The sequence below is a fragment of the Fragaria vesca genome, linkage group LG5 (genome assembly GCF_000184155.1).
Source record: "Fragaria vesca subsp. vesca linkage group LG5, FraVesHawaii_1.0, whole genome shotgun sequence".
NCBI lineage: Eukaryota > Viridiplantae > Streptophyta > Magnoliopsida > Rosales > Rosaceae > Fragaria > Fragaria vesca.
Window position 1 is genome coordinate 11,403,822 of NC_020495.1, and position 17,948 is coordinate 11,421,769.

Consider the following 17,948-nt stretch of genomic DNA (forward strand, 5'->3'; position numbering starts at 1 on the left):
GCTCATTTTTCCCCAACAAATCACATTCACATTCTTCTTTTGCTCCTCTAGATTCCTCTGAGGTGATCCTCAAAAATTCAAACCCATTTTTCTATTTGCTTCTACACACTTCCTTCCCACCCAACCACCTCAATCTCCAGGTAATTTTGATTCTGAATTCACTGTAATCCTCTCAGTTTTACTATGCCGTAATGTGAATTTTGAGCTAATCGGAAGGTTTCTGTGTAGGTTTTTCATGGCGTATTTCCAGAACGATGACCTCGAGTACGTCGTCAACGACTACTACGGCGACGTCGTTGAGTTTGAGGAAGACAACGACGCTTTTGCTGATAACCAGCTCCGCGGAAGCATCCGCGATTCCGACGAAGACTCGGACGACGACGACTTCGAAGACCGCCTTGATTCGGTAACCGCTTGCGTTTCTGTTTGATTTTTTCATGGAGATGATTTACTTAGATGATTTCGATTCGCTGAGTGATGTGTTGGAGTTGCAGAGCAAGGTGAAGACTGATACGTCGGCGTTGGAAGCCAGAAATGGGAAGGATATACAGGGAATACCGTGGGAGAGGCTCAATTTCACTAGAGATGAGTACCGCGAGGCGCGATTGAAGCAGTATAAGAACTATGAGAGCCTTGCTCAGCCTCGTCAAGACCTCGAGAAGGTATAGCTTTTTCGATCTTGTGAGTGAGTGGCTTTGATTTTCGTTGCGGATTGGTTATTTTGTTTATGTAGTGACTTTTTTGGATGTTGAATCTTGTAGGAGTGCTTGCAAGTGGAGAAGGGGAAGAGGTTCTATGACTTTCACTACAACACAAGGCTTGTCAAGTCAACAATCGTTCATTTTCAGGTAGAGATCAAGATCTTGATTCTCGTAACTGATTAGAAATGATTTTGAAGAAAATTAGTTTTTGTCTTTGTTGAGCGGATAGGGTTTTGTGATGTTCCTTTTCAATTTTGTTCAAAATTTCATTCATATGTAGTGGTACACAATGCATACCTTCATCTTCTTACTCGTATTGCATCGTACAAGTCCTTGCATTCATTTTGTTCGGAAAATTTTGTGATGTTCCATATGTAGCGCATACCTTCACTTTGCATTATGTAAGTCCTAGTATGTACTTCATATGAAGGGTCTTGCATATGTCATATAATTGGTATGTTGTCTGCAAAAACTTTGGAGTTCAGATTTCTTTTAACTTTCTTATTTTGCTGATAGATTTCATACAGAACAATAACCTTATTATATAGCTGCTCCTTTAGTTTGTGTATCAATAGTTTGGTAGTTTTGCAGGTGTTATTAAAAAAATGTTATATCGTTTGTGATGGATATCTTAATTTATGATTATGGTTCTGTGCGTCAATCATTCACCGGAAGGTATGGAGTTCATAATAGTCTGTCTTTGTTGGGCACGTTTATAGACATTGCATAAATCTGAGATGTAACCAATTTACCTAAACTGACCATCATGACATAACTTATCCTTGATGTGTAGATATCACCACTGAACTTATTAAGAAAACCAAAGAATTATATATTCAGCAAACAAGATGTTTGTGTCTTCTGAAAACAGAATCACCTAATCTACTTATTGGAAGTAAAGTTTTTTTTTTGGTGGGAGGGCATTTTCCTGCAGTGTAATTTGAGGACATTTGAAAATTTTCATTGCTCCTTGATTACTAGTTTTAGATGCATGTCAGAGATATGCTTTTACGCACAGACATAGGCCTAGGACGTTTGAACTGCAATGGCCACATAATGTACTCACTGGATCCTTTTTGGTAGATGTGTGAAGGCTGCCCTTCATGCCATTTCTTGTAGTCACTGACTCACTGTTACTATTTACTCCTGTAATTGGCCCTTGTTTTTTGCTTTTGGGTGTTATTATATTTTTTCTGCTGTCTCTTAAATATAATTATATTGCATGTAGGATTACTATTGTTCTCTTATTTCAGCTTTTAAGCAGGGTGGAAGAGCTGCTGGCGCGACTTTGGTTATATGGTATGATAGGAGAATATCTGAGCATTTAAGAGGCCTCTGTTATTTAAGAACTGTTATTGCGTTCTATTTGAAAGGATCTGTTAGCATTATCCTGGATTTCTTGGTCCTGTTTTTCCATGGGGATCCTTTCAGGCATCAAGGACCTTCACATTTGCATTTCTCTGACTTATTAGTTTATTTTCATTCCAAGTGTATGTCTTGCTTCATTACATACTATTGCTAGTACTGTTATAGATATTTTTTTTGTCTTCCATCTTTCCTTTTGTTTTATTGTAATGGTGTCCCGTGTAAGTTTCATATCTTTGGGTAAATCTTCTTTTGGAGTTGTTAACTACTGTGGTGTGGAGAGAATCAGGTTGTGTTTTTGCATTGATTGCACTTCATGGTTGAGGCACAAACCCCCCAAGTTTATAGATCCTCCAATTAAAAGATCTGCAGTCTTATAAAATGCATTCCTGTTATACAACCTCAGAAAAATTCCTACACATAACCTTAATCATCAGGAAAGCAGAGTTGAGTCTTACTTTTTCACTTCACCGTGTCCATCCAAGTTTAACGTTCCCACTCTGGAGTAACAATTATTTGATATTTTTTTTTGGGGGTTGGGATTCTTGTGGTCTACTGATCTGCAGGTATTCCATTAAACGCTTCTTAGTTTCCGCTTCATTCTTGTGGTGCTTGGTAAAATGGCAGTGCTGCTCTTTCATGTATCAACACCGAAAAAATGGCCCACATATCTAATTACATTAGAGCATTAAACATTATCTACTCTCTACATGCTTTTCAGTAATGGAATAGAATGCGACATGACCTTATAACAAATTTACTCTGCGATAGATAATGCTCTAGCTTGAATAGCCTGTATGTTGTTGCTTTGAAAGTGCATTATGCTATTAGTTCTCTTAGATGAGAGATGCATACTTGCATAGATATGGTCATTGAAATGGTTTCATTTGCTTTCTTGATATTGAGTCGGTTTACCAACAAGTCCCTCAACTAGGTTTCTTTCTTGTGCAGCTAAGGAATTTGTTATGGGCCACATCAAAGCATGATGTATACCTGATGCAGAACTTTTCAGTAATGCATTGGAACTCTTTGCTTAAGAGAGACACCGAAGTACTCAATGTGGCTAAACCAATTGTACCTACTGAGGTATAAAATGCTAGACTGTTTACTTGGGAAACCAAGGCTAAAAGTTTGTTGTGGCTTATGTTGGTATTTTCTTACAGAAACGACCTGGGTTGTTGGCTCGGCCGCTCTCTAGAGTGCAGATAAGCACTATGGCTGTCAAGGAAGATTTGTTGGTTGCTGGCGGCTTCCAAGGTGAACTAATCTGCAAGGTAGGCAGTTATATCAAATGTTTCTTTGCGACTGCTGAGTCAGTTATATATTTATCTGACATTTCTGTTTTTTTTATTTGGGGCAGCACATTAAACAACCTGGAGTTGCTTTCTGCTCAAAACTAACAACAGATGAAAATGCCATCACTAATGCAGTGGATATTTTCCGAAACCCAACGTAAGTTATCCTTCATAAAATGGTGCAGGTTGTTTCACTCGACTTCATTTGACTGAATGCTCTGTACATGTAGTGGATCAATGAGGGTAATGACTGCAAACAATGATGCTCAAGTTAGAGTTTTTGACATCGAAAAGTTTGCTTGCCTTAATAGCTTCTCTTTTGAGTGGTCTGTAAATGTGAGTCCCTGTGAAAACCCTCCTTTTGTTATTACTTTTTTAGTAGGCTATTTTGCTCATATTGGCTTCATTATTTATTATTGGCAGAACACCTCTGTTAGTCCCGATGGTAAGCTGCTTGCAGTACTTGGTGATAGTGCAGACTGTTTGATTGCTGATGCTCAGTCCGGAAAAGTAAGTCGCATTAGTTTCTGTGTATATAATTTGTTTTATGCAGACTATAATTCTAATATATTTCCTACTTTATATAGGCTGTCGGGGGCCTTAAAGGGCACTTAGACTATTGCTTTTCCTCAGCTTGGCACCCGGATGGACGAATATTGGCTACTGGGAACCAAGACACTACTTGTAGGCTATGGGACATAAGGAACCTCTCACAGTCCCTAGCAGTGTTGAAGGGAAGAATGGGAGCAATAAGAGCTATAAAATTTACCTCCGATGGTCGTTTTATGGCTATGGCTGAACCAGCAGACTTTGTTCACATCATTGATACCCAGTCTGGATATGCTAAGGGACAAGAGATTGACTTGTTTGGTGAGATTGCCGGAATATCCTTCAGCCCCGACTCTGAAGCTTTGTTTGTTGGGGTTGCTGATCGCACATATGGTAGTGTATTGGAGTTGAATAAGAGGCACTATAATCACTATCAAGAAATAGTCTTCTAGTTCAGCAGTCATCGGAAGATGGAGGGGTGTATATTTAGCCAAGGTTTGTTTATCCAACTGTATTTATCCGAGGAAGGGAAGTTCGTGCCTCCGGTATTTGGGGTTTACTCGGGGTTATTATTCAGCCACCAAATATCAAAAAAAGAAAAAATTGTTTCCAGTTTTGTTTCTTCAAGTCTTCTCAAGTCGATGCAAGTCGCAGGTTTTGGCTTTTGTTTCTCCATTTCTGTGAAAGGTTTTTTTTTGTTTTGTTCTATTCATCAAAGCAGAAATGGAACTTGGTTTTGTAAAAAGCTCTTTCCTTTGGTTTGTATATTTGTAAACAGTAAAGGTTTCTAGTGCATTTACTTTTTGCCTCAGTTCTTTACTGTCCGCGTTTCATGTGTTGTATGCTTAGACTAAATGGACTGGCGTACGATTCGTTTGAAGTTCTATATGCCTCTTCATTTGGATGAGACCTTTTCCATTTCATAAGAATTCAATGGAAAATGTGTTTCTTAGTGTTTTATGTATTACGCTCTTGTTCACTTCTACGGTCATATGAAAAAGACCCCAAGAAGTGCATCAAATACTTATCTGGCTTGTTCTGAGGGACTGCTTATATTATCCTCATTTTTATCTTACTTGTGTAGATGAAAGTTCAAGGTAGTTGGGATTTGGGGTGGTTAGTTAAACAGAAACTTCTTAAGAGGTATTAGTTTATGTGTAGTTGCCAAAGCTTAATCTTCTTTTGCGGTAGTCTTGGTCAGTAACCTTATTCGAACGTAGTCATCACTCATGACTGGGAACTCCAGCATGTTCTATTGTTTTTCAAAGGAGAAGAAGGCCACACCTATAATTATGTCACTTATGTTTCGTGTTTGTGTGCCTCTAGTCACTGGTTTGCTACAATTTTAATTTTTTTTTTTACCACCGACAAGAAGAAGATTTGGTTATGGGTTTAATCGACAAGAAGCTAGAGAAGCCTAGAAGCTTTGGTCGTTGAAGTTTTCTTGTTTACTCCAGTAGAAAACAGGAAAGGTAATCCACACATGGAGGATGGAGGATTTATGGGTATTGTTTGGGCCAGGAAATCCACACTTTCTTACGGATTATTACCTGCTGCAAGGGAAAGCCATTCCCCTTGTTACAGTAGTCGAAACTTGGAAGTCATCGTCGTAAGTTCATAACCATACTCCTGCAGTAATCATCATAACCATGGTTAATCTCCCACGAAGGCAATAAGCTTCCCAAGTAATGTTACTTCTTCTATGCACCGGTATAATTAAACTGAGCAACTATTTTGATCCATCCGTTCACGTGTCACTATTATGCATATATACTAACTCCATGAACAAAATTGAAACCAAGAAAAATAATCCAAGTTTTTCAAACACGAAGTGAGGTCTTAAGGTTGAAAAAGATGTTTTCTTATTATAGACATTTAATTTGATCGGATCAAAAATAAAAATGAGATGATAGAATTGAGGGTCTATAGGCTCGTTCCATCTTCGTAGAAAGCAATAGACGACTTATACATCGATGATGCAAATGTACCTTAGTGTGTAATCCGCTCCCACTATAGTTTATACCATTCTTCTATAGTAGCACAGTTACATTAACCCCCAGTTACTACCAAGTCATCAACTAAAACGGATCCTGGGTACAAAGATCTCATACAACAAATTAGCAATCCGATCTGGCGATCTCTTAGTCCACCACGAGAAGTTATGCGGATCTAATTTGAAGAAATAAATTAATATAGAATTTTTTTTTTCATTTCCCGTATTTGCTTTACATGGAAATAAGATATCTTCTTGTTTTGAAAGTCGAAGGTTCTGGTTCCTTGACATGCGCATGACCATAGTCTGAACTCATCACGTTCAAACCCGCGTGGGGTGCATAACCAACTATGGTGGTCTACAACAAAAAGAAACAAAATCTAAACAATGTAAAGGGAAATATAAAGGATCAAAATAGAAGACTTTATGGGAATTCCATTTGCTCACTTTTAAGCAACATTCCAACCAATGCTGCTAAAGTTTCCATTGTTTATCATCAGCTTTGGATAATTGGTTTTAGCAGCTGCAAAAGTCTTCAGGATCACCCCCTCACCACTCAGCTAAACAGTGTTTCCAATTCTCAGATTTTTCTAGTTCACTAGTTGTGTTTTCAATTTATATATTTCCTTTCAAACTTATCGGAAACTTGGCACACTGTACTGGTACCCCGGTCTCAGGTAATTGAATTCACACTGCAAAAGCTTGTAAGCAATATTCCAGAAAGAGAAAGAAGCTTGAAGAAACAAGGACTGTGTTCACCAAAAACAAAGAGTTGGGGGGGTCATCAATAGTGTCGTGAATGAGTGAAACTTGATCGACCTGCACACTAGCTCACCCACCAAATCCACTGAAATATCGTTGGCTATAATGACATGAAATCTGCCTTTGAAAGTGACAACAACTATTGCTTCCTTTGCTTCCAAGACTTGAATTCCAAAATGGTTGTTCGCCATGGCCCCTGAATCTTATTCTGCATATTGAACTTATGAATCATTAGTATGCGTGGCTTGCCTTCCCCATTACTTTCCATATAGTGTTGAGGACGGTTATGTGTGATGCAATCTCACATCGCTTTTGTAACAAATTCTATTTCCTATGCAAATCTTGAGAGAAAGCGAAACCCTAATATCAGCAATTCCAAATCGACTTGTTAAGCTTCGAGAATATAAGTTGTTGCATTCGTTCACTGCTTACAAGTTCTTCCAAAACAAGCACCCAACAATGGTGTTGCATGTTGATCAAGAGTTCAAAACCGGCCAACCTTCACAAAACCATCCTTATTTCAATTTGACCACCCGAGTGATTCCAAGAAAAGGAGAGGCAGGAAGCTGAACTTGTCTGCTCCATTATGAATATGGTTCACTCAATAAGGTGGCCAATTTCTAACCTTAAATCAGTCTCAAGTCTAGTCAAGAGATCTGGACCTCTTCATTAATGCAGGTGTTTAAAGTGTTTTTCGTTTTGGTTCATCTCAAATTAGTCAGAGCTTTAAAAACTACTTAAATAATTGCGCCGGCCTCTCAAAATTATAAATGAGTACATATAATCACAGTTTAGATGTATAAAAAGATTATGTTTAAGAAAAATGTTACAGAAATTATCAATATTGGTGAAATATCAGCAAAAAATTATACTAAGTACCGGAGGTCATGAGTTAGGATCTCACTGTTATAGATTTATAGATATGATAACAAAAGAAATTGAAACTTGTTTAAAATCATTAATGTACGTCTTCACTAAATAAATTATTTTATTTTATTTAAATGTGATATGACGTTCTCTAACTACTCATTTCGAATATAATTTAAAACAGCTCAATATAAGTCATAGATGAGAAATAGTCCCGTCTGAAACCGTGTGTAGCTCAGTATTTGTCTTGTTCTAAAATCCCAGTTTTAGAGTGACAAATAACTCCAAACAGAGCACTAACAAAATATTAGTTTCAAAACCCACCTAACATAGCTAAAGTTGTGATAACTGATAACCATGTTTTCGTTTGTGGGCAAGAGTGACACGATTGGTTAATTTCCCTAGCACTTGTCCACTAATGAATGTCTTTTCTCTTTTCTATCTTGGGTAATGAAATTATACATCAAACATTATCATCTCAATCATATGATAAATGGTTGCCCAATAAGGAATTACGTCGAAATTGGTGGGACTAAAAATATTGTCAAGAAATGGGAAGATCGTTTTCTCACAACTCTTAAACAAGGATTATCCCATAAGAATTACGTTACGTAGCTAGACTGCTAGAGGCACCCACTCTCACATTTTTATTGGTTATATAGTAATCAAAACCCATCTTGTGAGATCAAAATGATAAGCTATTCTTCTCTTGTATAAATCTACTTTTCTATCTCATAATTAGGTATATATCGTCTTGTTTAGTAATGTCACTATGCGAGATGAGGCAGTGACTCAATATATGCATCTGCATAATATATAAGTATATATGAGAGATCTACTCCTTCACGAATGTGATAATTTTTGACAGTCAAAAATTACTCGATTATGCCTTGGAATGTAACTTAGGTAGCGATTAAGTGTGAAAACCATGCAAGCATACCGTTCAAATGCGAAAAGTTATCTAGTTATTCTCCTCTTGCTTCTGAAATACAAGTCTTTGCAAATCCCATGCGCTCTCCCACCACAAGAAGTAAACGAAACAGAAGCAAACAAAAACTATTTATATTATGAGTTTATGTTTTTTTTCTTTTTTTTTTGTTAACTCAAAAGATTGAACACACTACAAAGAAGCTCCTAATTTATATCCCAATACTAAGGAGAATCGGAAACATGACCAATAGTAGCAAGAGCATTGGCAGCGAGACTAGTTTCACCGAAAACAAGTGTGAAAGAGATAATGGTAAAGTGCGTGTCAATATTCCTGATATCTTGGGTTATGGTAAAGAGCTTCCAAGGGGTGGTGCATTTCCCGATGACGAAATTGAAAATGAATTGAGAACAACCCTCCACATAAAGTATTGAATATTTATCGTTCTAGCTTTAACAAAACTGTCTTTAAGAGTAATAACTTCTGAAAACATAAAAGTTATGGAAAATTTTATAATGAGGTAATGCATGTCATGCATCAATTATGTCATAAAGAGGTAACACGAGTCTTTAAAGTAGTAATATTAGTCTTCAAAGTTGTAATATGAGTCCTTAAAGTTGTAAAAAAACTTAATTACAACATTAATCATCATGTGTCATTAAATTAGTAAAATGTGTGCTTAAAGTGATAATAAAAAATGACATCTCACTACCCTAAACAATTGCATAAAACCGAAAAACCACATTTGAACAGAGTTAAACAAATAAATACATAAGCGCAGACCCGCAGTACATAGTATCACGCCATGTTAGCAATTTTTTATGTAAAATACATAAAAACCAATATTTTCTGAAATATCTACAAAATTGTCACTGCCTTAACCAAAAATATATTCTTTCTCTTTCTTCTATCTGTCATATTTCGGATCTGATTCTCTCTCTCTCTCTCTCTCTCTCTCTCTCTCTCCAATTGCAAAAAGAAGCGTTGGTGCCGTCACCTCAACGCTCAACGATGACCAGCACCGCTGCACTCGAAGACGGTCGACGCTTGAAGCCTAATCGACTCGCTAGTTGGAATAGCCACCGGTTTGGGATGATGCTCAACCGACCCGACCCGATTCTCTGGCTCCCGGTTTAGGTTGCTACTGCCTTTAACCGCAAGCGATTGACTGGGCGTGACGTCGCTTTGAGCTCGTCGGAGTTGCTCGGCGGCCTTCTGGTTCTGGTGAACCCTGTGCGCTCTGGCGGGATTGTAAAATTGATCTTTGCTGTGAGCACGTGTCACTTGCAATCTCGTCCCCAACATATCTCAAACTACAGCTACGCCAAAAACTGTAAATCCGGTTGGTTTATCGGAGCTTTTAAATCCTTAAGAAAAGTCAACAAAATTGGAACCGGTAAGCAGTTACTCGATTGTCACAACGTATGTTGTGAAATCGGTGCAAATTGGAAACGAATCAGATCGTAAAAAACAGAAATGGCAAAACCCTAGAATGGAGGCTGGGACTGAAATGGATATGGTAAAGGTAGGTTGTCAGGGGTAAATTGGTAATATCAGTTCAGGTAGAGAAAACAGAGAAAGGAAAAATGGAGGAAGCAAGGCGTATAACTATAGAATTGGATGAGACTCAATTAATCTTCATGTAGTAGCAAAAACTTGAAAAACATGAGTGCAGTAACATAACTACAACAAGAATACAACGAGTATAGTAGAAAAAAAAAATGAAAGAGTGATGTAGTAGAACCGAACAGTAGCATAATTCATAAATGAATTTTTATGTCAATACTGCATTTACTGAACCTGCTACTACACTAACCGAACCAATAAAAACCTACTACTACCGCACGTACTGAAAATAGGAGCTGCTGCTGCTACTACATTTGTTAAGCCACTAAAAACCTGCTACTACACTTACTGAAGCTGCTACTACACTAGCTGAACTATTAAAACCATGCTACTACATTTGTTGGAAGTGTAGTAGCAGCTAACTCTCCAGTAAAACATGCTACTACATTAATTGAGCCACTGTAAACAAGCTACTGTAGTTACTACACTAACTGAACCACTAAAAATCTGCATTAATTGAGCCACTGTTACTACATTAATTGAGCCACTGTAAACAAACTATTGTAGTTACTAAAGCTGTTACTACACTAACTGAACCACTAAAAATCTGCTACTGCATTTATTGCAAGTGTAGTAGCAGCAGCAGCAACAACATTCCAGCAAGTGCAATAACACTGAAAATAATAGCAGCAGCTGCTGCTACTACTACATTTGCTGAGCCATTAAAAACCTGCTACTACACTTATTGAAGCTGCTACTACACTAGCTGAACCATTAAAACCCTTCTACTACATTTGTTGGAAGTGTAGTAGCAGCAGCTAACTCTCCAGTAAAATGCTACTACATTAGTTAAGCCACTAAAATCTGTTATTGTAGTTATTGAAGCTGCTACTCATGGCCGCCCTTGTCGAGGCCCTAGATGTAAAAATTAGAAAATAATTATCATGAAAATTTTCATTAATATTGATTGCAATTAATTAAAATTCAAGAAATAAACATTCATAATGAAAAGAGTTAATTATTTTCATGTTAACAAGTCAATTAAATATCAAACTGAACTCGCACAAATGGAAAGAAGCATATGCTATTAGAAATAAAATCTGAAAATTGGACTATATTTATAGTAAAATAGTAAAAAACAGTAAAAAATTCATTTGAATACAAGTTATGTATGAAAGTTTTTAAATATGGAGTTCCTTATAATTGTGGAGGCCATAGACACAAGCCTTGTTGGTCTTGCCTCAGGGCCGGCAGTGCTGCTACTATACTAACTGAACAACTAAAAATCTGCTACTGCATTTATTGAAAGTGTAGTAGCAACAACATTCCAGCAAATGCAATAACAGCTAATAAAACAATACATGGTGGGGTCTGATTGAATTTGATTTATTTTGTATAAGGTCAATTTAGTAAATTAAATTATGACACATGGCAAGCAGAAAATAATTTGTCCTTATTTGTTAAAAACTGTCATTATTTGTTTAACAACAACACAAGTGGATTTATTTGTGTTTCAAATCCTTTTAAAAGATGTATATGTGATTTTTTGAGTCTTCAAAATGATAAAAGAAAAGTTGTTACAACTTTGAGGACTTAATTACTACTTTAACGACACATGAGGACTAATGTTTTAACTAAAATTTTACAACTTCAAGGACTCATATTACAACTTTAAAGACTAATATTACTACTTTTAGGACTCATTTTACAACTTTATGACATAATTAATGCATGACCTGCATTAACATATCTTAGCCTTACCCAAAAATTACTAGCATCTCATTACCCTTAAATATCATTACATGGTAGAATAAAATACACGGAGATAACAACTCCGTTGTAATAATAATAATAAAAAAAAAACTCATATACATCCCCTATTCATGAATAGAATACATATAGTGGGGAATGTCATGAAAACGAGAACTGAAAACCCTAATCAACTGTTAAATCCAGGTTAACTGGTTGTCTCTTGTCAGTTGGATTCAAATTCAAATAATCGTTAATCTACAAGCCGCTCTACACTAATTTCCTAATCGGCATCAGTTGAAACATTAATTTTGGAAATAAAAAAAAAGGAAAGAAAAAAAAAAGTGAAATTGCAGAAAGCCGCGTGATATCACGTGAGGTGCATGAGGGGGTCAGGTGGGTGGGAATACAAGAAGACCGTAGACCACTCTGGGGGGTGTATTAATTGAGTGGAAACAATTGGCGGCAGTGGACATAAACCGCGTGCCTAACGCGCACGTAGGCCCCGCCGGCTCCATATTAATACTTTGCTTCAACTTTACGCTTCCTCTTTTTGCACCCTGCTCCACTCGCCCTCCTCACGCGTGCCATGCAGAGCCCGCCCAATCTCCTCCTCTTGTCTTTGTCTTCTAGTAATCTTGTTTAATGATGTGAAAATATTTTCAGTATTGCATATTGATAATAAAAGTTTTGTAATAATTTAAACTATTATTTCAAGTAAATTCATCGTACTATAATGATATGTGATCATGTACTTCTAGAACGATATGTGATCAAGTAAATTACATATTAGTTACTAATTAAATTTCAGTATACAAATACATCATTTACACATTATATTACATATTCAAGGACAAAAAATAACAAATTAAGACAAATTAATGTCCACATACCATCTATCACGATGTATTTACCAGAATACCATTCACTACTTATTCACCAAATTGCAAATGTTTGTACTACATATTCAGAAAGGTGCTACTTGCTACAAAGCTGCTATTGTCCGATTGTGAGTTCAACAACTCTGCTACTGCTCGACAGGGAGTTCACAACGCTGCTACTGCCCGACTAGGAGTTCACAACACTGTTACTGCCCGACTAGGAGTTCACAACGCTGCTACTGCCCGACTGTGAGTTCAACAATCCTGCTACTGCCCGACTGGGAGTTCACAACGCCGCTACTGCCCGATTGTGAGTTCAACAATCCTGCTACTGCCCGACTGAGAGTTCACAATGTTGCTACTGCCCGACTGTGAGTTCACCAACGCTGCTACTGCCCAACTAGGAGTTCACCAACGCTGCTACTACCCAACTGGGAGTTCACAATGCTGCTACTGCCCGATTATGAGTTCAACAATCCTGCTTCTACCCGACTAGGAGTTCACAATGCTGCTACTGCCCGATTGTGAGTTCACCAACGCTGCTACTGCCCAGCTGAAAGTTTACCAACGCTGCTACTGCCCAACTAGGAGTTCACAATGCTGCTACTGCCCAACTAGGAGTTCACAATGCTGCTACTGCCCGACTGGGAGGCTTAACGGTCGATTAACGGCGAAGCTTTGCTGGTGGTATTGCCTCCAACACGGAGGAGCTTAGGATGCTTATAGATCTCGCTGGCTGGCAGAGTCAAGCTCGGCTTCGTCGGAATCTTACAAGGCAGCGCCAAAGTGGTTTATCGTCATCGTTGTCGAGGTTGTCATCGACGGCTTTGGCGAACGAGGAGCAACCAAATCATGACAGAGAGACGGCAGATCTGAGGCGTCAACGCGGTACAGCCATTAGAGCACCTCCGATCTCTCCGCCAAGAAGGCCGCCGCTCAAGAAGTGCAGACAGCGATTCCAAACCAAGATGTTGGTCGCACAAAGCCTCTAGGTCTTCACCGGTGAGCTCGTGTGGCCTGCAACGACGACGATTTGGCCATAATGGTGAATCAGATAGATCGAAGACGGAGAATGTGAATTTGAGAGAGAGAGAGAGAGAGAGAGAGAGAGAGAGAGAGAGAGAGAGAGAGAGAGAGAGAGAGAGAGAGAGAGAGAGAGAGAGAGAGAGAGGGATGAGGGATGAGGGATCAGATCGAAGAGGGTTAGGAAGAGAGAAAGAGTGGCATACGCGTAATTTGATCCTGAAAGCTGGATATTTTGGTCATTTAATGGTCAAAACTCGGGTTAGATCTGATACTGTAGGTTTTGGGCCTCAGCTTGTGTCCTAATTTGTCTAAAAAATATTGAAAGTGGGTTTTTTGTGTTTTTAAATTGGTCATGTGTTACTATGTAATTTTCTCATGAATTATCTCCTATATAGTGTTAGAAATGTCCCTCCCAACGTTAACAAAATTTGTGATAATGTTCCTTAACGTTTTAGATCGACCTCACATTCCATAGACGGCCTCAATCCCTCAAATTATAGAAGATATGTCATAAATGTTGAGATATCGATCTCATATTAGAAATATGAGACCTTACATGTGGGTTAAATATAAACCCATAATAAGAGTTTGGGTCATTTCATCCATTATCAATTAATTTTGAATGTAAAACTCATACTACTTTATCAATACATTTGCACATGTGCGATGCACGTGCTATTGGTGAACAGAAAATCAAGAAAACGGTGCAAGTTTTTTTGTGACCACCTTCTTTAATTTTATTTTTGTACCTTTCTTAATTATGTGATCATTTTCAATCTTTTAATATGAAGGGGTTTTAGAAAATCCATAATTTAGTGAAACTTTTGCCTTGAATTTATGGTAGCAATAGAGGTGACGAATATCCGCAAATTGTTTAGTTTTAATTTTTCTAGCATACAAAATAGAAGCTAGAACTCGATCTCCTTCTCTATCATTCAAAATTAATCTGGTTGCTTTCACCCTTGATTGATTTCAGAGTAGACAAGAATAAATGATGTGATTACTTCCGTCCAAAAAAATGAGATTTAAATTGCAGGACTCGATCTCCTATTCTCTTTCATTCAAGAAAATTCTGGTTGCTTTGGTTATGTTCTTCCTCCAAATTATAAAAGCGGCAAGGAACAAGTTGGATCATCTCATCATGAAGCAAGATTTTTTTTGGAGGAATGTGGTAATAAAGTCAAAAAAGTAGTTATCACGTATGCATGATTAAGATCAGAATGAGTTGTAGAGGACTAACTATCAGCAACTTTAGAAAACTAATCTGAATACTAAGAATTTTCGTTTGTTAGTATCCTAATGCATGTTATAGAGATTTTGAGTATTTCGTAAGGGAAAAAACAAAAACTATGTGTAAATTCGAAACCTGATTGTGAGAAATAAACGATTGAAAATATTAACGTTGGGCTAATCTTAAGCTTCATATATCAAAACGTTATATAAAAATCTAGTCCTAACTCGTTATCTTGGGACATATAAACTAATTTTTGATGAAATATATATATCTTAAATGAACGTGTCATTGTAACTTACACTTTTAATTCATCAATGATAAGTGGGAACCAATAAATAACGTGGTCACTACACCAATTATCGATTCATATAAGCAATGAAGCAAATTCAGTCTATTTGAAATTATGTAAGAGCAACTCCAATAGCTTCTCAATATTTTTGGTTTTCTTAATTTTGGAGAAGATTTTGGTTGTTTTACCCCAACAGATTCCTTAAACTTTTCTCCAAAATAGAGAATGTGATGAGAGGCAAAATTAAATTCTTTATATTTGCAGCAAACTCTCAAATTTTAGGGAAAGATTCGGGAAAAATTCATAAAATTTCCAAAATAGAGAATATATTGGAGTTAGAGAAGAAAAATTACTTGAAACATTAACTTTTGCTTCTCCATTATAGAGAAATTATAAAGAAGCTGTTAGAGATGCTCTAAGAGTATACATCATATGAAATAATCTTATATATAATCATGTCAGATATGAGCTTGGTTGGGTTGCCTTATGAGATACAATGTGTGCAATCTTATACATTAATCAAAACATAAAGTCAGAATTAACTTGTAATGACACATGAACGTAATTGATCAAGAATCATTCAAAAGAGTTGAAAATCCAAAAATAATTGGAGAAGAAAACACAAAAATAAACCAAGTGGGAAAGAAATGCAACGGTTACGTTAGAATTCGGCCGATAGGGAGAGGCTTGAACACAAAGGCACGACGACTCAGAAAATAAATAATTGCACGAGGAAATAGTATCGGACTTCGGGTTCCGCCCGACATGGCCCAAGATTCATTCCCGATTCGGTCAACTAATTTAGCCAACGCCTTCGTGCTTCAGTTACTCCCCAATATTTAATGCATTCATCAACGCTCGCTATTCAGCACATACAGATAAAGAGCGCGTGCATTGCACTTTCCACTACAAGAGACAAAGAGGAGGGATCATGATTGACGGGTGGGTTTCTTTTCGGTGGTGCGCGTGGGTCAATGTTTTAGAGAAAAGACTCTGGCGCCGCAATTGAAGAGCTTGTCCACTGGCGTGTGCACGTGGTTTGTTGGCTCCTGCAGTCCTGCTGTATTTATACGGCGTATCCTCCGCCGAAACAAACCCGCAGTCGACAAAAAAAAAAACCATGGTTAGGTTAATACAATAATATAGAATGTTCTAACTTATAAGCCTCAATGTTCTAACTTATAAGCCTCACATTTTTATTTTATCAAATACATAATTAATATGCTACATTACTGTGAGTTGAATTCGCCGAGTTTTGTTTGATACACTGATTATAAGGATCATATGGATGAGATGATCGAGCTATTGCTATTGCTATTTTTTTCAGTTGTAAAACTTTGTAAAGCGAGTTAACACTCATGTTTACCTAGTCAGCTACTCTGCAAGAACATCATGCTCAACTATATCTTGATACAAATTCAATGCAGGGAAAAGTCTATTGTCTTCAACGATGTATACCTTTAAAGGTGAATCAAATGAATATAGTATCTTAAATCAATTATTGATCAAACGAACACTATTGAACGAATTGAAGTAGCCGTACAACGTCAACTAATATATTAGAAAAGATTAATTCATTAAACTAGTATGTATTTTCATTTATGTAGCTAATAAGTTATTTTAGCAATTCTAACGATAACATTCGGGTCGAAACGATTAGGAACCAGTAGACTTCAAATCAAAGAAAATCAAACGTACACATATAGAAGAAAAAAACAAATCACAAGTTTGGGCACGAGTTTGATACTTCGATAGAGAGTTGTGCTGTTGGCTTTTGGAGAAAAAAACCCAATGAGGAGTGAAAAGCATGAGTATTTCCACGTCGCAAGTTCCCCATTGCCATAAACTAGTAGTCCTCCTAAAAGGATCACGAAACAGACAGGGAGAGTCAACCTCAGCCATTTGATCCTTGCCGTTCTGACGTCAAAAACTCTCCTTTTACCTCATCGACGGCTGGCATTCCCTCCCTTTAAGTCCTTGTCACTCCAACTATGCAAAATAGAAATTGAAACCTTGCCTTTTGGTACGCGTATACGACTTTCATTGAAAACGATTTCTAATTAATTAATTAATTTTGCAAAAAAGGCTTAGAGATGAGGATGAGCATGACGATGATTAATTACTTAATTAGTGACTGGATTAAGATTAGGCCCAATTGGAGATTTTCATAAATTATTTTGGTGGTTTATCCTAATCGGTCAAAAATAGAAACTTGGTGTCCTTGACACGAATTATACATAAGCCTGCACTAGTTTGTCAACTAGGAAATGGGGGGAGTTGGTAAGTGGATCACTAGCCGTCGGTTTAGTTGGTTGCGACGGTGAGCTAAAGGTGATCCGGCGGATAAGATTAAATAAAATGTGTGTTTGTCAAACATAGTGGATCATGCGCGCATAGGTGACTAGAGATAGGATCATGATTGTGTGCTCGTTAGTGCATTGTTTTATTATTGCGCTAAACATTGATCTGGGTAGGACGTATTTAGTTTGAGAAAAACAAATACTAGGTCTAGATAGCAAAAAAAAAAGGAGATACGATTATACATTCCTGTTTCAATAAGAATTAGTCATAAGATAGACACATAAATAAGGGTCGTAAGTCGTAACACTATACATCGGCAAATATAAAAAAACAATCACAAATAATTTCACATGCTACTACATTAGCCGTAAAGCGATAGAGTTATAATTCAAGCCCTCAAGGACTCAAGGTATATGGCTTATTTGTAAGAGTTCTTTTTTTT

General features: G+C 37.2%; 1 protein-coding gene across 1 annotated transcript; it reads left to right on the plus strand.

The window, feature by feature from the left end:
* Positions 1 to 4,815, plus strand: LOC101308765 (uncharacterized WD repeat-containing protein C2A9.03-like). The gene is made up of 10 exons (XM_004299565.1): positions 1 to 140; positions 229 to 406; positions 495 to 662; positions 762 to 848; positions 3,018 to 3,152; positions 3,230 to 3,340; positions 3,427 to 3,518; positions 3,592 to 3,697; positions 3,785 to 3,871; positions 3,949 to 4,815. Exons 2-10 carry the CDS (start codon positions 236 to 238, stop codon positions 4,360 to 4,362), a joined length of 1,371 nt encoding a protein of 456 aa, XP_004299613.1. The 5' UTR covers positions 1 to 140; positions 229 to 235; the 3' UTR covers positions 4,363 to 4,815.
* The last annotated feature ends 13,133 nt before the right edge of the window (positions 4,816 to 17,948 follow it).